Source organism: Enoplosus armatus, chromosome 5 (assembly GCF_043641665.1).
Source record: "Enoplosus armatus isolate fEnoArm2 chromosome 5, fEnoArm2.hap1, whole genome shotgun sequence".
Taxonomy (NCBI): domain Eukaryota; kingdom Metazoa; phylum Chordata; class Actinopteri; order Centrarchiformes; family Enoplosidae; genus Enoplosus; species Enoplosus armatus.
The window spans coordinates 20,833,004-20,856,140 of NC_092184.1; the positions used below are offsets into that span (position 1 = coordinate 20,833,004).

At 40.6% G+C, this 23,137-nt stretch overlaps 5 protein-coding genes across 5 annotated transcripts; all 5 read right to left on the reverse strand.

Annotated features, from left to right (window-relative positions):
* Positions 1–4,259: 4,259 nt before the first annotated feature.
* Positions 4,260–6,942, reverse strand: snrpd2 (small nuclear ribonucleoprotein D2 polypeptide). Its single transcript, XM_070905870.1, has 3 exons — positions 6,837–6,942; positions 5,608–5,787; positions 4,260–4,693 (listed from the first exon to the last, which is right to left on the reverse strand). Coding segments are annotated over exons 1-3 (357 nt in total). The 5' UTR covers positions 6,839–6,942; the 3' UTR covers positions 4,260–4,518.
* A 3,532-nt stretch (positions 6,943–10,474) lies between these two features.
* On the reverse strand, positions 10,475–11,781 carry foxg1c (forkhead box G1c). The gene has a single exon (XM_070906473.1). The coding sequence runs from the start codon at positions 11,779–11,781 to the stop codon at positions 10,561–10,563; it is 1,221 nt and encodes a 406-aa protein (XP_070762574.1). The 3' UTR covers positions 10,475–10,560.
* Positions 11,782–14,195: 2,414 nt separating this feature from the next.
* On the reverse strand, positions 14,196–15,602 carry pglyrp5 (peptidoglycan recognition protein 5). Its single transcript, XM_070906200.1, has 4 exons — positions 15,526–15,602; positions 15,228–15,423; positions 14,946–15,064; positions 14,196–14,773 (listed from the first exon to the last, which is right to left on the reverse strand). The coding sequence occupies exons 1-4, from the start codon at positions 15,536–15,538 to the stop codon at positions 14,601–14,603; spliced, it is 501 nt and encodes a 166-aa protein (XP_070762301.1). The 5' UTR covers positions 15,539–15,602; the 3' UTR covers positions 14,196–14,600.
* A 475-nt stretch (positions 15,603–16,077) lies between these two features.
* On the reverse strand, positions 16,078–19,553 carry polr2i (RNA polymerase II subunit I). The gene is made up of 6 exons (XM_070906223.1): positions 19,416–19,553; positions 19,166–19,220; positions 18,243–18,316; positions 17,553–17,627; positions 16,741–16,792; positions 16,078–16,375 (listed from the first exon to the last, which is right to left on the reverse strand). The coding sequence occupies exons 1-6, from the start codon at positions 19,475–19,477 to the stop codon at positions 16,313–16,315; spliced, it is 381 nt and encodes a 126-aa protein (XP_070762324.1). The 5' UTR covers positions 19,478–19,553; the 3' UTR covers positions 16,078–16,312.
* Positions 19,554–19,637: 84 nt separating this feature from the next.
* On the reverse strand, positions 19,638–21,997 carry LOC139285795 (complement C1q and tumor necrosis factor-related protein 9A-like). The gene is made up of 3 exons (XM_070906443.1): positions 21,986–21,997; positions 21,010–21,087; positions 19,638–20,257 (listed from the first exon to the last, which is right to left on the reverse strand). Exons 2-3 carry the CDS (start codon positions 21,050–21,052, stop codon positions 19,863–19,865), a joined length of 438 nt encoding a protein of 145 aa, XP_070762544.1. The 5' UTR covers positions 21,053–21,087; positions 21,986–21,997; the 3' UTR covers positions 19,638–19,862.
* Positions 21,998–23,137: the final 1,140 nt, after the last annotated feature.

Genomic DNA, 23,137 nt, shown 5'->3' on the forward strand with positions numbered 1-23,137 from the left:
ATTTCAGATATATTCATAAATATCACAGCCAAATTATTGATCAGTTTTGATATCATATGAACATCAAAAAACGACAGCATAGAAAATTCAAACCTGGCATTATAGATGGAAGTCACCAAGGACATTTTTAATTCTTTAAGCCGGATTCTGATATTCTTCACTCTAATATTTGAAGAAATTATACAATTCAAGGGATTAATATTCTCCACCACCTGCTACCAACATGGACGAAAAGTCCTAAAAGTGCTCAGGATAATGGCGCTGTTGATGAGGACCACGTGATACAGTGGGAAGATTTGAGTAAGTGGACCTTTAGTTGAGATTGTGCTGCTGTTACCAAGAAGGAACTGTCAAGCTCAACATTTTGATCCATGATGTAGGGAGATCAAATTTACAGGAAATATAATTGAAAGTTTTATGAAAAAACAAACATATTTGGAAACATATTTCTGTTATATGTTCAAGCATATTTTTTAACATAACTTTAGCTCTCTAACTTTAACAGGTAAGAGTTAGTAAAATATATAAAGAAAAACACCCGCAGACCAGGTGCTAGTTTAGCCCACTTCCTTCCTCACTACAGCAGTGCTTGTTTTGTAAATAGGTCCGGGTCTACATGCACCTGATCCCTCTTGTTTTGGCTGTCACTGAATGTGTCCTTGCAGTTCCTGTCAGTCACACTTACAGAGAGATGAGTGAAGGCAGCGCCTCTGTGTTTACGGAGCGGACACCCTCTCTTCCTCCTCCTGCTCCTCCTCCTCCTCCTCCTCATCTTCTCTCTCCACCTGGCCCGGGCGGCTCTGACACCCGGACCGCGGCTCTGCTTGAAAACAAACTGCGGCGGCGGCTCTGGTTACCGGGGCCCGATCGATGCGCTGCACGGTGTCGCGTTGCTCGGAGGCTCGAGTATCGATGCATGGCCGATCGCTATCATAATCACACTTCCCCCCCTCTTATCGCTTACCTACTGAATAAAACATCTGCCTTCCTGCTCGTGGATCGCTCACCCACCCCAAAAAATCTGGAGGGAAAGAGACTTCTTGAAGTGTCTTTGAGATGAGTGAAGTAACATGAGAGAAGTGCACGATGATACCCAACAAATGAGGTCCCCAAAGTTGTTTTTATCTCAGGCATCTCCAAATAGATCCACCGGCTCTTTGGCAGGGCTTTGTCCCAGGATGCTGCAACTGTGAGGGTCGTTATTTTGATTAAATCCAAAATAACCTGCAGTTCCTCGATAGATTAACTTCACTTGAATTAAACAGCCTAAAAATGAATTTATCTCCATTTTACTGGTGACCCATCATCCATTGGATCACCTGGCTGCGCCTCATGTCACAGTCACAACCCAATGTTGCAGAGAAAGGCTCAGGTTTTTTGAGGCTATAAAAAATGTTCTGGGTGGATGTGCCTGACTTTGTCTTCTGAAGCAAACCTTTTTTTTTTTGTGTCAGCTTTCAATATAATGTTGGTCCTTCGCTACCAGTCATGGGCTGTCTTGATCTTTGTCTCTCAGCATAGTTAGGTGGCTTGATGTACTTTTACTTTACTTGAGTATTTTCATTTTATGCTACTTTGTACTTTCTACTCCGCTACATTTATTTGACAGCTGTAGTTACATGTGATCAGTATACAAAATATGATGCTGTTATAGATTTAACTACCCAGAATTAGCCCATATAAAGCATTTAGAATGAACTCCACTTCAACCAGCCACAACATTAAAGTACTTTTGATTCTTTGAGTGCATTTAGCAGATGATACTTTTGTACTTTTACTTGTAATTGCGTATTTCTATAGTGTGGTATCAGCATCGTTTAAGTAAATTGTTTGGATTCTTATTTCGCTCCTGCATAGAGCTTTACAGTACATAGAGGTCTTTTGTTGTTCTATTGATGGTAGGTTTTTACACTTGGCACCAGAACTGTAGACTTATGGATCACTTTTCATGAATGGTCTGGATGTGGCTTCAAGTCTAGCACCAGGGTCCAGCCAAATTCAGCCATATTTCTCTGCAGTATAAAGTGTCAGATCTTCAGCTTGAGTGGGTAATCTGTGACCACAACACCCACAAACTTTCATATCACAGATTGGGCACTTTGGGCCTTATTTGTTGTAACATACATATCTGTATTTTCGTGTTAATAACCACTGAAATGGTGCTTTACCTTTTTCAGTTTTAGCTTAATTTTGGGGTCAAGGTTACAATAGATATTCCCCAGCTTTACTTGGCTGGATGAATACGAAAAATCTCTATATATTGTGACACATTAACTGATTCATTTGTATTAAAAGTCATGTTAGTGTTCATCTCATCAAATAAAACAAACTGTGTTAAAGACATAAGAAATAAGAATAGTGGAATGAATAAATGCAGATGTGATTCAAAATGTGTTTCCACATCACATCACAAAATCTCAGCATGTTTTCTCTGCTGTCTCTTATTTCCATGTCTGAACAGAAGACGTTCACATCACAGCTGGAACACATCTGTCTAACAGTCAGGCGAGAACAGGAGATGAAGCTTGCGTACAAGATATCAACCATCAAATCACTGAAAGAAATAATCTCAGCCTCGCTCAAATCAGTATCGTCTTTTAAATCACTTTTTGAAACATACTTTATATATAAATATTTGTATTAGTTTTCATAGGGAATTTGTTTTTTTTCTATTCGTTTTATTGGTTTTCCTCTTTCAACTACACTTTTGGTTTTATTTTGCCGTCATTTTCTCATTTTAATCTTTATCTTAAATCTAAACGTTAGCTCCATTTGTTTAACCATGAGGTATGGTTAAAATCTCCAAAAAAAGATAGTAAGTGGGCCTTTGAGTGGACATTATTTCCCATGCTTGAATGCTATAAACAGGTATTAGATGAACCTGGGAAACATTAATGTCTGTTCAGTACAGTGTTCTTTTTATTGAAAGTGCAAAAAGAACATATGTACAATCAAATTTAAATTATTTAAATATTTAAAGTATAAAAGAAGCAAGCAGTTGACTCATTCTGGGGCCTCCTGGTGGTCACGGGAGCCCTAAGCAGCTGCAATGTTCCCTCGTGCCTTGGGGTTGCAACGCAAAAAACTATTAAGGTTTTTCCAGCCCCCCTGCAACACGATCTCCTCAAACTATTGACATCAAGATTTGCCTGGAGCAGGAGAGCTCTAGGTATCATTACATTAGTCACAGAAAAGTCATAAAAGTTCACTGCATTTCAAATCCAGTGCTCAGGCCGATTCTCTTGGTGGAATAATTGGGAGTCCTCCTTCCGACCCAGCAGGCTTCACCTGAGAGCTGTAAATCAGTGAGGCCTTGCTGCCCACACACAGGTCGACCACAGGTGCTGGCCCTGAGGCATGCTGGGTTAACAGTGACAGCAGTGACATGCTGTGTGGTATCAGGTATGATCATGTAAGATAAGAAATGTTAAGATGTTAGGACAACAGAATACTGTAGCAGGAAGGAAAGTTTAGGCATAGTGAAGTAGATTTTAAGGAAATATAAGATGCCTTTGGACACAAATGACTGAGGGAGTTATATTCTAATTATTATTATTATTAAGGCCTACAGATAAACCGAAGGGGATTTCAACGCTGATTCAGAAATCAATGCCCTCCAAAAATGTTAAAATACCCAAACAAGCTTTCTATTTACTCACACAATCAAATCCTGTACACTTGACCACTAAATTTGAGAGCACCGAAGAGCAGAAGTTAGGTGCCAACTGTTAGAGAGAAGTAAGGCGAGACTAGCTGTTAAGCTATTAAGACAATTAACAAAGTGGTCAGGAGGGGCTGAGCAGCAGAGGGGAGCAGCCTGAAATGGAGAGAGATGGAGGGTGTGAAGTGACAGTCAGCACATCTGGTCTCATCAATAATGCAGTGGGCCTTTAAACGGCAGTTTGTCACATATTGAGCGCTGCCGACTGAAATCAAGCCCGACACCTAAGATGCTGTCAGGGGAGAGTGAAAAGGGTGACAGCGGGAGGAGGAGGAGGATGATGAGGAGGGGAGGAGGAGGCCGGCAAGGATACAGAAGAAAAAACTGAGAAAGGAGAACTTTTTGAGTCTTTCTCTCATACATCTCATGTATTGTGCAATAGGTGAGTGAGACTACATAGGTTAGAAGAATAGATACACACTACTGGTATAATATAATGTATAATAATAATTTTAATGTTGGAGATTTGAAACTAGAGTGAGATTATTAATAAGCAGGGAGAATCTTGGAAGCTTAAAGCAAAATACCTTCACAACACTTGAATCTAGTCATCACTTTTATTATTAAAATGAAAAATACAGAAGACTTCTGTCGACAACACAAAACCAGGTATTCTTGTGCCTGAATGGCTCTCCAAAGAGTTCAGACACTATGCATCTTACAGAATAGTGACTGCAGTGATCCAACAACAAAAAAATACCAAAACAAAGATGTTTCCCGCCACTGCCTTCATATCATTCAACAAAAAAAAAAAAGAACAACAAATAGGCTCTGTGACTGGTTCAGCGATAAAGAGTTCATTTTCCGGTGATCAGAGGATTTCTCAGCACGATGATGACAGAGTCCCCCCTGAGGAACATTTTAGAAATGTAGCGGTCCTTATTCACAGGCTTAGACTTCTTCTTTCCTTTCCCGCTCTTGGGAACTTCCGTCCACATCTCCTTCACATTCTCCAAGACCATGTTGCAGTGCCTGAAACGACAGAGAGGACGTAAAAACATTAATTTCAGTTTTCTCTTAGGCATGAACAAAAGTCATGACCTGTCCAGACGTGTCGTACGAGCCATGTACAATCTTTCTCCACAGGGGAAAAACACTTATTTGACTTTAGAGTCATATGACCTCAATCTGAATGAATTTAGCGTTTAAATGTGACACTGAAATTAAGAAAATAAAATATAGAACTCAGGCAAACTTCATGCAAAATCATTACTTTGTTGGGACAGTTCTCTCACTTTGACAGCTGCCTCAGGGTCTTTATGCAGGTCGCTGTCGGGCATCATCCTCTGTTGCAGTGTAACGTTAACCACTGTAGGCTTTAATATTATCCCGTCTAATATCTCCTGACTGTCACATCCCCTTGACCACCTCTCATATGAGTCATGGACCGCTTTCCTTTAGAAAGACGTTTTTAGCGTCTAATTTCATGTCAGACCATTCCTTCTTTTTGTCTGTCACAGCACAGCGCTGCTGTGGTGACAATTGTGATAGGATACATTCAATAAAAATTATTTTTTCTTCTTAAAATTGGATTTTAAGTCGTCAAAGACAGCAGAGCGTTCAGTAATAAATCAGGACAGCAGTGAATTTAGACTTCATCGTTTACATTGTTACTAGCATGGTTATAAAAAATGACCATGAAAGTTCATACTGTGGTGAAATATGGCTGAATTTGGCTGGAGTCTGGTGCTAGACTTGAAGCCAATTTCAGACCATAGCGAAGTGATCCATTAGTCTACAGTTCTGATGCCAAGTATAAAAACCTACAGTCAATACAACAATGAAAGACCTCTATATACTGTATATATAGTTATTGATATCAGTAAAAACACCATCTTAAATTAAATGTAATAGCAAAAGTGTGTGTCGGTGACTGTGCTCAGTACCTGTCAAAAGCCTTGACTCGTCCGAGCAGCTTCTTGTTGTTGCGACAGTTAATGAGGACCTGAGTGTTGTTCTTGACTGACTGGGTGAGTACAGACAGAGGACCAGTGTTGAACTCCTCTTCCTCCCGTTTCTGGAGCTCCTCCGGGGTCATCTCCGACTTGGGCTTTGTTAACAGACTCCTGAAAAACGATGCAAAACAATACAGATTAAAATGTGAATCATAAATACGGAATGGAATATCGGCATTAGTTACATAGAAATAGTGATTGGAACTGATTTTACACCAAATAAGCTGTATAGACTATGCACTGTTGCTTCAGCCTACATCATAGGTCTGTAGAAATTAAATTGTCATATTATTGGGTTGAATTGATATCTGCTGTAGTGTTTTATTGGAAATAATTGCCAGTCTTGGTGTTTTCAAATTGGTTGTGTAACAGCATACAGAACAAAACAAACGTTAACTTCAAATTTAGATAACTAAGAATGTGTTGCCACAGAATCTAACAAATGTAAAGACTAGGGCCAACAAAATGACCACACTGTAACTTACACATTACCAAAGTAACTGTAGAGCACAATCATGTATTCAATTAATCACAGTGTTCATCAGAAGTTCAGCACACAAAATCAGAGGGTTCAGACTTCTGTTAGAAAACGCACACACCAAGAAAACATTTCCATGTGAATTGTTTGTTTCACCTCTACTTTTCAGTAGGTTGATGATTACATTATATATTAAGCCGTTGACCGACAGACGGTCAGTTTCTTCTAATACGGGTACGACTGTATCACAAGAAGCAAGACTGGAAGCTGTAGGTCTGTTATATGTGAGAATAAGCAAGAAAACGCATGCTCCTCCACTTTTGTGCTTGATGTTAGCATTTGGCTAACTAGCGTAAGTTATATCAACGCTATTGTGTGACCACTGACTCGCAACATATCAATTTTGCACCAAAGCAGTCTAAACGGGTGCAAATTTGGGTTTCTATGTTTACATCGTAACGATAATGCAGTTGTAAAACAGCCGGGCCTGAAAATATATGACAGCGAAAAGGCATACAAAGGGTTTATCAACCGGTTAGCTTGAGTTATCGCAGTCTCCCTAAAATGCTAACCAAGTTAGCATTGTAACTGTTAGCTACTGGCTGCTGTGATTCAGAGTTCAGGCTCTGAGACCGAAAATGACCGATCTCCCGAGGACTGGTTGATCACCGTGGACACTTACATGGTTGCTGATTTATAAAAACAGTTTTCTCAGATCGTATCCCGCTCGTCCACCGTGTGCCTTCGTATCTGCAACGATTTCCGCCGGACTCGCGTGGATCGAGCTACTTCCGGGTCAACTAATACGCGCTTCAAAGTTTTGTATTAACTACCGGGTTAAATGTAGCCTACATCAAACAAACACTCGCTCTTTTTTTCTTTACCAGTTTGTGATCATCGCATTGTTGATGCATTTGATGTACACTCTGTATTTTTACAATCTTGAGCAATTTGTACTCTAGTATTTACATTTGTGCTACATTATACTTCTGCTCCACCACATTTCAAAGGCTGGTATTGTAGATTATTAGACTATTATTTGACAATTATAGTTACAGCTATTTTGCAGATACATATTTGGACAATTTGGTGTGGGTATATATAGCCAGTGCAATAGTTAAAATTAGCTCCACCTGGACCGACTACAACATTAAAATGCTGATCACACGTTAATGCATCAGTTATAATAACTCAATGTTACAATAGCCTAATAGTATAACTCTGACTGGGTCCATAATCTACAGAATAATATGCAGCTTACTTTTACTTTTGATACTATAAGTGTATTTTTTGTATATTTTTATGTGGTAGTTTTACAGTGTAGCCTACAGCTTACAGGTAGGATATTGTTATTTTCACTTAAAAGGATCTGAACACCACCACTACAGGCTGGTGATAAGAGATCACAGAGAAAGAGAAGAAGTTGATGTTTGCTGGTTTAGGATGTGGTATCCATACCTTCTATACCGTATATAAACCACACAGGCCCTGTCTGTTGAAGGAAAAAGATGGCAGAGGGAGCAGCCAAAGTGATACCGCAGACCCAAACAGATAAGTCTTTGTTTTGCACTTTAACACAACAAGAACGAGGGGAAAGTGTGTGTGTGTGTGTGTGTGTGTGTGTGTGTGTGTGTGTGTGTGTGTGAGAGAGAGAGAGACAGGGATGTAGGCTACATTATCTACACAGCAGCAATGAGACATTGAGAGATTGGCTTTCTGGCAAGAGACAGACAGACGCCTGGGGGTGTACAACCCACCCACCTTATTTCAAAGGGTGGCAGATCTACCTGTGGAAGCCGCTTGCTGCGGATAATAGCAGCCTGTGTGCTGTGGAGAGAGGTGAGTGTGTGGGATTGATTTCCAGAGCTGCACTATATCTTTATGAAGCACACCTAGCTCAGCCAAAAGACTTGCATCTTTGTGGATCAACTGTGGAGCAGCGGGCCTGTAAAACAAGCTCACTGTGGCATTAGCCTACATGTGATGTGATCTGAAAACACTTTTGCAATTAATAGAGCAGAGATAAACCTACAACCATTAAATCAGATGGGCAAGAAGAAAATACTTGTACTGCTCTGAAACAAATTGATAATGTGTAAGATTACAAATGCACTTTATTCATATTTCATGGCCCAAAGCATTGCTTTCTTCAGCGAGCTGCTGTACTCATGCACTCTGTGGAGAGGTAACGATCGATCACTAATAACTCTGACGATCCACGTTACTCTGATCCACAAAACTCACATATTAGTCCTACAATCTGATTTTGATGGTTAAAATAAATTCCTGATACAGAGATAAGAGTAGTGTCCCTGCATCTTTCTTTTTGGTTTTATGTGGCTTTTTTATTTTTATAGTTTTTTTATTAATCTTACGAGGGAATAATTAAATACAATGTAAATCTGTAATTATTACAGAGGGGATTAAAAACCCCTCTCCTCTTTTACACTACCCTCCTTTCATCACAAATAAAAAATACAGAAATCTCCCCCTTTTGTGACTCCCCTCTTATAATTTTCATACAGTCCCTTAAATCAAATTTTCATCAGAACCCATGTTGAGAAAACCACCTTATTATTTCTATGTTGCTTACACAACTTTCAGCTACAACAGATATCAGCAGCAAACGGTCCCGATCCAACTGTGTGTGTTAAAGACATGGATGTTGCAGTGAAACCAGGGGTGAGTTACAGCTCTGAGATGTCAAAGGAAGTTGGTTATTTATTACACTTACAGCAAATAATATCTTCTTTCTCCTGCCTTAGGGCATAAACCTCTGGAACCTGTTGATTCACAGCTCTGCCCCCCCCCCCCCCCCCCCCTGCTCTCTATGCTGCGACCACAGTTACTCATGCCAGAAATGAAAATATTATTATCTTCGTATCTATCCAGACCGTGAGTTTGCCAACAGTGAAGTTACCTGATCCAGGCCCAGTCTGCTTTAACCACAGGCGACTGTGATTGTGACTGGGCTCGGGAAGGTGACGGGCTGGGGTCTTCTGGTATAAAGAGTCTTTTGTCTAACGGAGGCAGCCGCCCAGGAAGCCGCTCTAATCTGTATCCTCATGCATCTATTTTCTTTATGAACGTATATCTCAGTGAGAGGTGAGGGAAAGTTGAACAGGCAGTGATGTCAGCGCCGGGTGAAACACAAGACAGATCAATGAGATCGGACTGGAAATGTCATGTCAACCTGTCCAAGTTACATCACAGTCTGCGCACTGTTTCAACACGATGTCTCCTCAAGAAAGCTTCAGGTGCACATTTGAACTGCTGATCTTAAAAGGGGGGAAAAGTAGAGGATCACAGCATGTCCATAAAAAGGCCTCTTCTTTCTCTCATTTGACTGAATTAAATCAGTTTATAGTCCTTGTTGTGTGGGCTCAAACCTCCCGAGTGAAGCATTTATCGCAGCCAAATAAGAACAATCAACAACAGGTTTTAATGAGATGAAAAGAAAACACAATTAAAAATGCATTATTTATCGTTTAATTACATGTAGGCTAATTAAAATAGTAATGCAATATTTTTTTAGTTGCAACATGAACGAAATACAATAAATAAAGACAATAAATGCAGCAAACGAGCAGTTTGTCATGTAACATTGTATTTTTTATTTGCATAGTACACTATATTTTAAAAAGACCCCCCCCCGCTCATATCGGACTGATGCACAACTTTTAACCGCTTTCAAAGAACTTGGTCAACATGCCGGCAAATAACTTCAGAGAAAGTGATATTTTCGTTTTTATTTTGTTTCATTTCTAAAAGATATTTCGCAGTAGTATAATTTTCAGATGGCGGCATTAGGCCTGAAACATGTGACATGCGCGCAAACATCACTTCCATTTCTACACTGACAAGCACATACACACACACACACACACACATATGTGGAAATTAAGTTCACTAAGTGGAGAACATTGTTTCTAAAACAGGAATATAGTTTAAGTTTACAGATGCAGACCAAGTGGCTATAAGTTACATTTTTACTAATAAAAATGAGTGTGCTGTCCCTGGTTACACTGGTGTGTTTTAAAATAACTGATGGGCAAATACACACAGTATTTTTGCCCATTTTTGAAAATGGCGTGTGTTAGTGAGACCCTGCATGTTGTTTATACGTCAGCTAATTTTTGTTAATTTGACACAAAGTAATTCTGATGAAATGATACACGTCTCGTGCAAAACATTTCCAATTTAAACGTAGATATCCTTCAATGTAACACAAAGAAATGATTATGGAAATATTGCGGGATAGTTTTCATTAACCAGGCTTTATATAAACTCGAGAAAATTCCAGTTAGCAGGTTTTTATTTAAGGGTGCTCTGGCCTTTCATTTACTTTGATCTAAATTCTACAGCAATATTTTAAATCTTAGATATTGGGTACTATGATTGTTATTCTATTTTTCTATATTCCAAGACGAAGGAGGGCTTGAACTGACTTGAGGGCAGTAATTTGGAAAGTCATTGCAGCATCCCCCGAGGTCTGAGTGGCCGTTCTTGGATAAAAAATGTCCCGGAGACGTCTTGGACGTGGCGCACTCCTCTTGGCACGGACCAAACGTTGCGGCACATGGTATTTGGTGAGAGTAAAAGTAGCTGGCTTGTCCGGAGATCATGTTAAAAGAGCACGGATCCGACAGCGGCAGGGTGCATGCAGGGATGGATGTGGAGAAAGCGGTGCAGGCGGTGCCAATCTGGTGGCGACGGGATTGCGCGCAACTGACTCCAATGTAAGACATCTCCTGATGCGTCTGCACGAACCGATCGGCGTCTGCAGGACTTGTTGCACTCAGTCGGGACCGCTGCGAAACAAGCGACGTTGCGTGGTTGGAGAAGCGGGGGTGAGCACTCAGATAAGTTCCTGCACCAAGGTGGGTGCGCACTGGCGTTTGGAGAGGCAGAAACGGCGGCACCGGCCAGTAAAATGGACCCGCTGCGGCCAAGGTTACACTGGTTGCGGTGCTGGAGGACATCAGACGACCTCCTCCTCTTTTTAGTGCAAGCTTGGTCCTGGAGCCGGCTGCGGCCCTGCGCCGGAGTTTCCCTGATGTTCCACCTATGAACACGTCCTCACTGCAGGGGTCCAGCATCCAGTAGTTGCCTTTACCCGGGTCATCATAGTGGCGCGGCACTTTAACGAAACACTTATTCAAGCTCAAGTTGTGCCTGATTGAATTTTGCCATCCTTGTCTGTTCTGTCGGTAGTACGGGAAGTTGTTCATGATAAACTCATAGATGCCGTTGAGTGTGAGCCGTCGTTCCGGGCTCTGGCGGATCGCCATCATGATGAGCGCGTTATAACTGAAAGGAGGTTTCTCAGGTTTAACGCTTTCTTCTGCTCCCAAGCTTTTCTTCGATTCCCCCTTGTTTCCTTCTCGTTTTCCATTTGCAGTCACCGGTTTGGTTTCTACTCTAGAGCACTGTTTGGGGGTTTCGGAGTTCATTTCATTGTCAAAGTTTCCCTCTTGTTTGGATTTCTCTGGATGTGCGGAGCGCAGCTTCTGGGACGGAGAGGGAGACTCCTGGTCCCCCATCACTCCCTCTCGCCTCCACAGCAGGCTGCTGATGCTGAATGACGACTTGTGGAGAAATCGGTCCGAAGTTTTCAAATCCTCCATCTTAAAAGGTCAAATCACTCCTAAAAACCCTCACAGCACTCCGGTGATCGGAGCAGAGCGCGCCACTGGACCCACAGAGCAAAGATGCGCTGCTTCAAAGTGGTGCGGAGCCACAGACTCACTGGCCAGACAGCGTGACAACAAACGCGCATGATCACAGCAGCTCAGGACTCGCCACCTACAAAAAGTAGTGCATTACTTTGTCACTGGATCTAAAAGTGAAACAATCGGGGGCGTCATTTGTCCATATCCTAATACTTTGAGAGGACTGGATCCTCATTCTACAAAACAGAATCACTAATTCGCCCTAATAAAGATATTAAATCACTTTTTCCTCGATAAAATCAAAGCAGTGAGAAGAAAGAGCATAACGACTAATTATAATGTTTTACTGGCGTTGGCACTTCTGGGTCATTATTAAAAAAAAACACAATAATAATTTGGAATAACGGAATACGTCTTTACCGCAAGAGACGTTTGAATCCAGGATCAAACGAGCGTGCTGTCAATCTGCGTGGCTGATCGGTGAACTCTTGGGTTGAATTATAACACTTCCGTGACTCATGAAACTCTACCCTCTCACGCGCCTTGCCCTCTGGGCTGGCCTCATATCTCTCTCGCGCGCCTTTGTTCACGCAGTCATCTGGCAAAACGCCGATCAAAAGAAAGAAGCAGGCCGAGGTGCAGCCTGAATGATCTTGCCTGGGCCTCGACGCACACCGAGTAAAACGCAATGGACAGATGCGTTGTGAAACATTTTAGCGAACAGCCTAGGGAAATAGGATTCCACCAAGCTTATTTCTAAACATGTCACTGCAAGATCTAGAGTCTCAATACCGTGAAAATAACTAAATAAAACTAAGGAAATGCACCGAGTGGATCTCATTTTCCCCGTACTGTATGTTAAGCTGGTTCTCTTTGTGGAAATCTGGATCATTTGTTTGGAAATATCACCATTTGATATCATGCTCACAAAATGAATTTGAGTATTCTCAAAATTGATGAACGCTAACCAGTTTCTTCCTCCTGCTAAGGTTGAAAAATGACTGACAAACCCGACTCAAACACATGTCTCCAAATAAATACTGCTGTTGTCAGCGTGTGACAGCATTGGTCTAAAGGCCACCAAACGCACTTATTTTGTATTTGCATTATGTGGTGTTCATGTAAGATCTGCTCTGCCACCACATCAGAGCTCTGCCTTACATTCACCTTCACCTGAAGCTTTTGAACACGCTACATCTGAACTTACTCCAGGTATCCTGCCACAAAAACATATGCCAACCACAGCAGCCTGCTGTACTATTTCAGTGATGTCTGTCCAGTCTAGTGTGCACAAACCACTGCACTGGAGCATAGAAACAGACAACAGTGTGGTTATATTCTTTCCAAATCCTAAAGACAAAAAGGACACGAGAGTCAGTACAGTGATGTTCTGATGCTCAATAGTTCGGCTTCATTCATTAATTTGACCATAAATTATCTGCTACCAGTAAAAGACAGGACATGCAGGGGCATGTACTGGTACTGTGCAATGTCCCCCGGGGGATCAATAAAGTATTTCTGATTCTGATTAAAGGGACATTTCTGGTAAACTAAAAAAGGAATACACAGAAGGCATGATAAACACATTTTTCAAATTCGCTTTCATAGGAAAAAATGTAACTGGTTGCATTTCTGACCACTCACAGAGGAAAATAGTCAATTTAATCTAATAAAAAAGCAACATGACCAGTCATTTTTATTAGGTAATATTACAACAAACGATTAGCGACATGTACCTACAGGCCTCCACATACCTTCACTCTACTATCAAGGCAATAACTAATTAAATACAATTCTTAAGGCGATGGTTGATTTAAATAAGAAACAAGTGAAAATGTATGCACTTTTATTTGGTACCGGTGAATATGTCTGCAGTGTATTATTGAGTTCTGCAGGCCTGTACCACCACAGTCTGAGGCCACGTCCAATCAACTGTTATGCTGGGTGTTCATATGCCAGACAGCAGACATGACGACCGGAACTACACATATAATCTGTCACCATTATACCTTTTCTTAGTCAATTTGATAGGGGCCTCCCTCCATAATCCCTGCGCTGCACAAGTGGGCACTTGTTGGGAATGTTGCAGGCGCTGCAGAAAGCACGCATTGTTGTCTCAACACTTGTAATCTCCCCTTGGATCTTTTTTTTCTCTGTTAAATACGTGATTTCATGTCCTGTGTTGTTTACAATGATTTTGCAGTGGCACCCTGAAGACTCAGCCCTTGCAAAGGCCATTTGTAGGCCTATACATTGTGTAATATATCATTATTTGAATTCATTCTGTTTGGAGGACTGCTGTGGATAACCCTGTTCCCTCACATAAGTTAAAAAAAAAATCATAGTCATAATTCTGCTGAAAACAGGTTTTTAATTTCAAAAGACAGAGTTGCAGAATAACATTAGAACAGGTTAATGTTTATTTTACACTACGGCCCACTAATAACAATATCAAGCATTCACTGGTAAAATGTATTGCCCACCACATTAATGTTGCACTCAATTAACTAAAAAGTAAGAACTACTTGAACATATGAATATGAAGCATTTTGCACTATTATACAAGTAGAGCCTGTTGGTCTCATCCCATGTGCTGCCTCCCTCTGCTGTAATAGAAACATCTGACAGGCGGCGAAACCTGCAGGACCTGTCTCAACACAAACCATCCCTTAGTAAAGAAAAGACACCCATGATTAAAACCATTGTGAAAACAGAAAGCAATTGAAAGTAGGAGAAGAATTTTCCACCAAAACCATCATAATCTGCAGCGAGCCTCATGTGCCCCTCAGCTGTGGCAGTGCAGCATAAAGTTTTCCTCCTGGACACTCTGTGCTTCCCAGATCTCTGTGCCCAAACAGGACAAACTCTGGCTGTAAAAAGCCCTGAGAAACTCCAGAGCACAGCAGCTGTCTGACTGAGGATATTGCCCCTGTGCTTGGTGTGTCATCTGAAAGCAAAAGCAGTGGCATTATCATTATATGCACTGAGCATATTAAGCACAGAAAATATTATCTAGCTTTCATAAAACAATCCTGAAGGCTTATGGAAACTATTTGCTACTCTTTCCTGTTCTTATTGTCATCACAATGGAAAAAGTAAGTGAAGTAAAGCGAACTTACAATTGAAATTGCCCATGAAGGCAATCCCTAGTGAGTCATCATTGTTGCCTTTGGCATGTGCTCCGATCACACCCCAGCCACGGCCCTCATACACTGTACCATCTCCTCCGATGAGAAAACTGAAACATACAGGAAGCGTGGCTGAGGATCCTATAGCATTGCAAACTAACAGAAACTCATTAGGAGGACTACAAAACTAATTGTACACATTGCACATACAATACTAGCCTATATAAACATCACTCAGAAATGACATTAGCCTGGACTGTTTCAGCTACTCACTTATAGCCAATGTCATCGAAGCGTCTTTCTGTCATATGCACTCTCTGAATGCTGATAAGGCTTTCTGTGCACTCTTTCGGGCCTTTGCAGCTTGGGAGGGCAGTGTGGTGTATGACGACTCTCTGGGCAGGGCCTTTCAAAGTCTCCTTTTGTCGAGGGGTGGCTGCTCCCCACTGCAACCTTGAAACAATGTTCACTGAAAGGCAGTTCGAAAGCATAAACATAAAAACGTTGGCTAACTGAAAATGTAATTTCAGATTTCTGAGTGTAATATCTGTAGTGTAAGGCTGTGTTTTACCTTTTTGATCCATACCTGCGTACACAGGTGCCTTTGGTTTTGATGACTGACCGTCGGCAGACAGTGCAGCTGCCTTATCAAGGAGCCTGTTTCAGGAGGCGTGGTCATGGGAAGTACGGCTTCCTTGTGGATATTTGTTTTAATGAGTACACAAGTTTGTTCCCACTGGTCATGCTGGCTGAGTAATAATCTACAGTTGCCCAACAAGGTTGTTTGGAATATACACGTTTCAAAAAGAAGGAAGTTGAATCGATATGGCCAATATTCCACAGTGACAGAAAAACTGTGGGACTTTTTTTTCTCCACAGATGGCATGACTGCTTCAAAATGATGCTAAGAGTCATGGGAGAGGATATCAGTAGTATCTGTTTTGCAATATCAAGTAGCGTGTGTGCTTTCATCTTAGGAGGTGACAGTAAGTGGTATAACCCTGATGTGAATGGAACTGGTTTGTCTACTAACGTGAATAATTACAGCATTTCTTACATGTTCTCTTGCTTCTTTAAATAATCAGAGACATTTGAAACAACTGATTCTTTTAATCTTGCAAAAAACATTTGAAAATGACAACTGATAAAAAACTATTAATACATTATATTCACAAGATAGTGTCTGACAACTGCAAGTCATCATACAGAAAGGTCAACAAACATCAGCAGTGCTGCTGTTTGACAACAAACTGCACACGAAGAATAAAAAACTCTATTTGAGCTGCAGATACAAATATTCTTTTTGTGAACAGCAATACTGTAGATGCAAATGTTAGACCTCTTCATTATCACCAGCTTTACTCTGTCCATCTGTGTCCACAGTGAGGGGCTGTGCAGACGTAGTACAGTCTCATGGCATCCTGTCAGGAGAAACGCAACCACATATGCTTAAAACAGTAGATAAAATTAAATTAAACTCATGAAATCTAAAACAAAAAAGGACAACAGGACAAGGTCTCTCCTCGCTGAGCTTGTGATACCTGTATCTTAGAGCTTGAGTTGCTACTCTGTCTCATTTTACATCAGAAGCAACATATTTACAGTAGGATGAGTGTGGATGAAAGTAGACAGCTGGGCACAATATTGCATACTATTGTTAATGTTTTATTAATAGGTGAAAATGGCATGCTGCTGACACCAAAAAGCTAGCAAACTTATTCATAGACAAACAATAATATAAGACTAAAAGTGATGCATAATGTATTTCATTAAAGAAAATCATTACCTCAGCCTTCATACTGTGAGACTGGAAGAACACTGCCTCCTTGTGACCACATCTGGGAAGAGACATTTCACAATCACTTAAAGTCCAAGGTGGCATACTCAAAGGGTACATACGCTGCTGCTCTTGCAGAGAAAACCCCCCCCCTGTTGAAATCTTAAAATGTACACAATGTACACAAAAAGCAATTGCTGTTGTTGTTGTTGTTTAATGCACAAAACTGTTGATCCCACTGAGATTTCACACCCAGTCTGAAGCTCTATGCAGCTTTAACCCATATGTGGTTTGCTTGCTTGTACGGTTAGTTGCTCGAGCCCCACGCCCATATAAAACTTTGGACAGTCAGAAAGTAGTTGTTTGCAGTTTAAGAGAGCCAATAATCCAGCAAGGTAAAGATACTGTATTATTCTCAGAACCTGGACGTTAAAAATGTCTGAATTCCCAGTTAACATTTGGTATTTATTTGTCAGGTGGTGAAAATAAAAACTCCAATGAGAAACCAAATTTGCTCTGTTTCTGGTGTGAGTGTAACTTAAGATGACTGTAATACATTAGACGTGATGGAGTACATAAAGGCATGTTGGTGTGAATTAAGAATTTAGGAGTCAACTTTCTGCCCTCTTGTGGTCAAAAATCACTTAATGCGGATTGTAAACTGTGTGCGGATGTTTTTCTGTGCTGAATGTCCAAAAATTCAACAATACTGAATGTTGCACAAAAGAAACAACACAAGACTTATTATCCTTAAAAACAGATGAACAACTAGGGGTCTCCAAGGAGAATGAGAGAGGTTGACTTATTATTGTAAAACTTACTTGGGACAGGGGTGGTCCTCTGTCCTTGGTAATGTTGGATCTTGAGATACATCAGCGATGATTTGTGTCAACTCACTGGAGGAAGACAGAAGCAGGATGCTGGATGACTTGCCAACAATCAGCCCTCAAATGACTGACTTTACATACGTAAAATGTGGGCATTACAAACGGTGCCCTATTACAAATGTTTTGCCTTAACATTATGTGTAGTCACTCAATATGTGTATACACCATTATAAGTATACACATTTCTGGATGAGTGAATGTGCACAACTTAAATCAATTCTTTTTTGTTTTTTGTTTTTACTGACTTACGGAAAAGATCACATCAAATGTCAGGACTGTCAGGGACCTTTTTTGTGGCTAATAAATGTGCTGTAGTGGTTTCAGCACAAGCAGGACACAACTTAAAGAGTAACTTAACACCAGAATGAAAAGTTATAAGCCTGTTTCTCAAAAAAACCGACAGAAATGTGCTTTGTTGCACCTGTAACCACACCCAACAGTGATGTCACAGGGTCCTGTGTACATCTGTACATCAATACAGCAAGGTGAGAAGTTAAAACTACAGCAAAAATTTGATTTTCAAGAGGTGTTACGTAACTTAAAGCAGAAATGAAACTGCAGTGATACATTCAAGCAAATGAAAATCTTGGCCATGTATGCCGCAATGTGGTTTCTTTAACTTACTCAACCTCGTGGGTGATCTTGTTGACATAGATGCAGCTGTTGTCTGCCTCTTGTTGGTAGTCACAGTTCCTGCACTGTGCACAGGACATTCAGCAAATGATTACAGGACATTTAAGCACACTGCCTTCCTGTGTCACAACAAGCCATCCCTCTGGACTTTTTGTTTTTAGCTCTAAAAGAGTTAACAACAACAGATATATGTGTATGTAGGTCTATGCTATATCAGTGTAACCATAAGCATGCTTGGAGTGATCCCTGTTATGTCATCACTTAGACTTACTGCACTAGACTTCTCATTTTGATTGACTCAAACTGATGCATGAGCCAACTTCGTAACCCGGAAACATTCTATCTTTTAATAATATTTCCACAGTTGTTCACACTTTGCTGATATTTGAATCTCACTTTAAGATTCCAAAACTCCTTTAAAACACTGTGCTAATCCTCCTGTTTCACTCTCCAGGTAAACTAAACTCGAGTGACTGCTCTAACATGGACCACTAACGTCCTGAGGTTACCTTGCTCCATTCATGCACTCTGTGGATTTGTGCTTTATTTCAAGTGTTTTAAACCACTATTTTCCAGTTTTATAAGATAAAAGACTTCAAGGATGAAGAATAACTGGTTGATTTCGTCTGGTGAACCGCCCCACCCCTGTTAAAGAGCAGCTTACAGCAGGTTCCCTGAGCTTTTCTACAGGCACCTTGCGGGACCGTTTACCACGCAGTGGATGAGACGAAGACTGGAAGTTACCAACAAAGGGGACTGATTGAGGACATTTTAAAACTACGATAGCCCTTGGTGGACTCATAACCTTATTTCAACTTACAGTAGTTACAACTATGTACTCTATAGCTGTTATGCATTAACGTTATATCAGGTGGCACGGTTACACTGCCAGTAAGTTTAAACCGGAAACTTACCGCATAAAGCAGGATACGGTTCTCCTTGTCTTCTTTAGGGTATAACATGTTGTTACTGGAAAACAAAGCCAGCGTGTTTAGTGGGTTACCGGGTTTTCAAATGTTTTGCAAAATAAGACTTAGCGTTTGCTATAGTCATTTATTAAGCACACGTTATGTTAACATGCGTGTACCTTTAACTCGTAAACGTTAGCTAGCTAGCTAGCTAGGTATGTTAACTTATCTAACCGCTATTCGGCCACAAACTCACCATTCTTGACAAAACCGTATCCCAACAAATCCTGGCTCGTATGTTCCAGTGTCTAAATCCATTGTGAAAACTAATGGTTGAAGCGAAACCTGACAAATAATGAACGTGACGCTCCGGCACTTCTTCTACCGCCGCTATCGCTTCCACTCGTTTGAAAACAGACCATCTGCGCATGCGTGTACTGATAGAATATGTGACTACTTCTGAGACAGCGCCTCCAGGTGTGGGAAGACAGGAAACACTTTATTTCTATTTGCATTAAAGCCATACAGTATCATATTATTCTATTTATGCAAAAGCGCAGTATAACATGTGTTGTTGCAAATATCACCTAATAATAATAATAATAATAATAATAATAATGATGATACACTGAGGAGGTACTGGCACATTGTTGAAAAAGAAAAGCCCAGCCAAAACTTTATTGACTTTTTGACACAAATGTCATTAACCCAAACGAAACCCAGCAAAGACAGTGTCATTATCTTCAGTTGCAAATATGTCGTTTCTGCCAGGCCCCCAGGTATTCACCCAGACATTGTCTTTTTTAGACAGCTTGATCACACTGCTGATGCTGGCCACCTGGCTGCATTTATCAGGCAGAGAGGTGTGATACAGAGACACTACTTTCTCTCCATTTTTGAATATAGCACACTGTCCACGCCCATACACAGACGCATGCACAGTGAAGTGATAGAAGCCATCCATGGGGCAGGTGAAGACGCCTGCGTCAGGACTGTAGCCTTCTCCCTCATTCACCAGCACGGTGGCAAACTTCAGGACTCCAGAGTGACAGGGGTAGCTGTCTTCTATATTCAGCTTGGCTGTGAAGGCTACAGTACCTGGAGTGGGCGACATCATGATAATTAGAGCAAGCACTTTACAATTTTGTACAGCTAAACCTATTCTGTGTCTGTCACAACAAGCAACAAAACCCTAGAACTGTGCATTCATGATTAAACTCGATCCTCAATACTTTGTGAGGTGAAATGTTATTTACAGCCAAGACAAAATCAGTTAGGGGCTGTATGAAAATGAATGGGGTGGTGGAGATTATGTTTCCCTCTCCAGTATTAGTATTAATAATAGTTTTGATAATATTTTTGGACCCCTTGACTCAGAGAAAAAAAATCACACCTAATGTAACGAATTGATTAGTGAAATTAATCTTGCTATTAACAACTAATAGTGGGACTTGCTGTAGTGGTAATAAATATAAATTAATAAATAATTAGACAATCCTCCCTTCAGAAAAAAGTAAAATACATAACCCTCCCCGTTTACTTAACCCACCTCCTGTCTAATAATTTTCAGACAGTCCCTTACCATACCTTACAGTCATATAAAAATGTGTATAGAAAAAAATTATGTTAAAAAATATAGCTCATCCAGTTGTGTAATAATGCCACATAAGTGTCAAAGCACCCAGCATGGGGTGGCACTGCCCTGGGACCTGTTGACTATTTTCATAATAGACAGTTTGTCTGACTCTCTCCAAGTTAAACAGTGGGTCTATGAAATGTTGGCAGACATTGATGTCATGGAGGGACACGATGATGTTTAAAATGCTGTTTGTTTGTTTGTTTGTTTTTACCGGATGGAGGAACGCTATCTCCGCGGCCTGGGACATAATCCATGGCCGAAACTTCTGATGATGCCGCGGTGTGTTTGCCTGTTAATCACAATAATTATATTAGTGCAGTATCGTGCTCTGCACTAAGCTCTTGGTGGTTCGGGAAATTAGTCAACAACATGGGGTTAGGGTTAGGAAATAGGGTTAGTGAAATACTATTGCTCAATATTACTCCTCACGTGCACGTGTGAGTGAGTGTGTGTGTGATCCTGAAGGAGGGAAAACAAAGAATTCAACGTTAAGCTGTACTATCTCAGTAACTAACCTAAACATCACAGATGGGCTTACGGATCTCCACTATTACAGGAAACGAACAGTGCTAAACCGGAACAACAGACTGTCGACTGCAGCAGGAAGGCAACTCACTACACCTACGAGACAGAGACGGATAAAGACGACCACTCGATACAGACACGCTGATAAATTGTTACATAAACAGCTGGTAAACTTAAAAATGACTGTATAAATAGCTGACAGTACTTTCACATCTGTAAATAGTAGTTACTTGTGGTCATGGACGCGCACAAACTGAGGGACTCTGGACGAAATGTACAGCTTTTAGAAAACGAAACTGAACTGAAGGGCCGTTGCCTTGCAATGGGTTAAACCGTCCTGTCTGTGGTTCCTCACAATACTTGAGCCTTTTGAACAATATCAGTCTGCAAGCCACTATTTGCCACTGTTTCTGTGGACTTGTAAGATAAAACTGAATGGTAGTTACATGGTGACACGTGGTAGATGCAGTTTGCCACATAAATCACTTAGTAGTAAAAAAACAAAAAAAATCAAATGTATAATACATTTTCCTCTCTCCATCTGAATTTCACTACATTTCTTTGAACAACACGCGCATACTAACACTCTCAAACTGTATAAGAATGTTTTTTTGTGGGGGATGAATTAAACAAATGTAACTTGGGAGCAAATAGCCTCTTACCTGTTGCTGCCTTGCAGGAGAATGCTGCTAATGTCGTAAAGACACGCAGAGACACAGGCTGAAGTCGTCCATCTGGTTTGCAGCTCAAACCTGTTCATTCATCTTGAAAGCTTTTTTCTTCAAAGCATTTGAATTACAAGGGAGATTTTACTTTACAGAAGAATAAATGTTGTGTTAAATGTTAAAGTAAATGTTTTAAATGAAGCATCATTCCTGGCTAAATTGCAAACATGCATAGTAGGACAATACATACTGATTCCTGCAATGACAGCAGGACAATACAGTAGAAGGAAAACAACTTATTTATGTAATGACTGGATTCAGTGTATTTGTTATATACAAACAACATTTAGGCATTTCACTATACTATATGATACAATACTATACTATACTATCCTACAGCAAAAGAGCCTTGTCACTGGTCCAGATTCTCGAAATTCTTGTCAATCGGCTGCTTGTAGAAGCAGAGGTGTTGGGTAATTGCAGAACTGGATGAGTCAGATAGTAAAAATAAGCACTTTATGAACATCACATTCAACAGCATGCTGAGGGCAATTTGGGTGATCTGCCTGGTGGTGCTAACCTTTCTTGTATGAAATTGGGCTCACTGATATTCTGTCAATAGAGACAAAGAAGAATTTTCACCAATAACAAAAGAGTTTGACTTCTGGATGGAAAGAAACATAATTTAGTTTCACAGCTGACTATAATTCAAAGGTCTGTTTTACTCCTGTTGCTAATGAAACACACATTTGACAGCATCAGATGAAAGAAAAGATAGTCCTTAGTCCTTGTCAAGTGTTAGGGTTACGAAATATTTATGTAATGGGTTTGACCTCGAGGCATTTTAGCATTGATGAAGGAAGGAAGTGCCATTGGTACATAGATTGTCTCACAGACCACAGAATGACAGCGTAGGCGTGGCCCAACAACATGCTGCTCAAAGTGACAAAAGATAGATAGAAGATAATGTATGTTAGAAATACTGTCCAGTGATGAATCCATTTTTTTTGTGCAGTACTTATAGTTAATCCAGACTCACAGCTATTTGCACAGACAGACAGGTGATTAAGTGTAAAGATTCTTCAAATTGTTGTTAAGTCAGTAATAACAGAGTCTTGTCTGCACTAATTACAGACTTACTTACAGACA

Excerpts from the sequence above, each read along its gene's own strand:
- pglyrp5 (XM_070906200.1), bottom strand. Across the intron at positions 15,065-15,227 it reads TTCGATGACATTGGCTATAA|TTTTCTCATCGGAGGAGATG; the intron begins GTGAGTAGCTGA and ends TGTATGTTTCAG. Across the intron at positions 14,774-14,945 it reads CTTCATGGGCAATTTCAATT|ATGACACACCAAGCACAGGG; the intron begins GTAAGTTCGCTT and ends TTTTGCTTTCAG.
- snrpd2 (XM_070905870.1), bottom strand. Across the intron at positions 4,694-5,607 it reads CGAGTCAAGGCTTTTGACAG|GCACTGCAACATGGTCTTGG; the intron begins GTACTGAGCACA and ends CTGTCGTTTCAG.
- LOC139285795 (XM_070906443.1), bottom strand. The coding sequence starts at position 21,052 with ATGGATTATGTCCCAGGCCGCGGAGATAGCGTTCCTCCATCCG. Across the intron at positions 20,258-21,009 it reads AGATAGCGTTCCTCCATCCG|GTACTGTAGCCTTCACAGCC; the intron begins GTAAAAACAAAC and ends CGCCCACTCCAG.
- foxg1c (XM_070906473.1), bottom strand. The coding sequence starts at position 11,781 with ATGGAGGATTTGAAAACTTCGGACCGATTTCTCCACAAGTCGTCATTC.
- polr2i (XM_070906223.1), bottom strand. The coding sequence starts at position 19,477 with ATGGATTTAGACACTGGAACATACGAGCCAGGATTTGTTGGGATACGG. Across the intron at positions 19,221-19,415 it reads ATACGGTTTTGTCAAGAATG|TAACAACATGTTATACCCTA; the intron begins GTGAGTTTGTGG and ends TTTGTTTTCCAG. Across the intron at positions 16,793-17,552 it reads GAGGACCACCCCTGTCCCAA|ATGTGGTCACAAGGAGGCAG; the intron begins GTAAGTTTTACA and ends GTCTCTTCCCAG.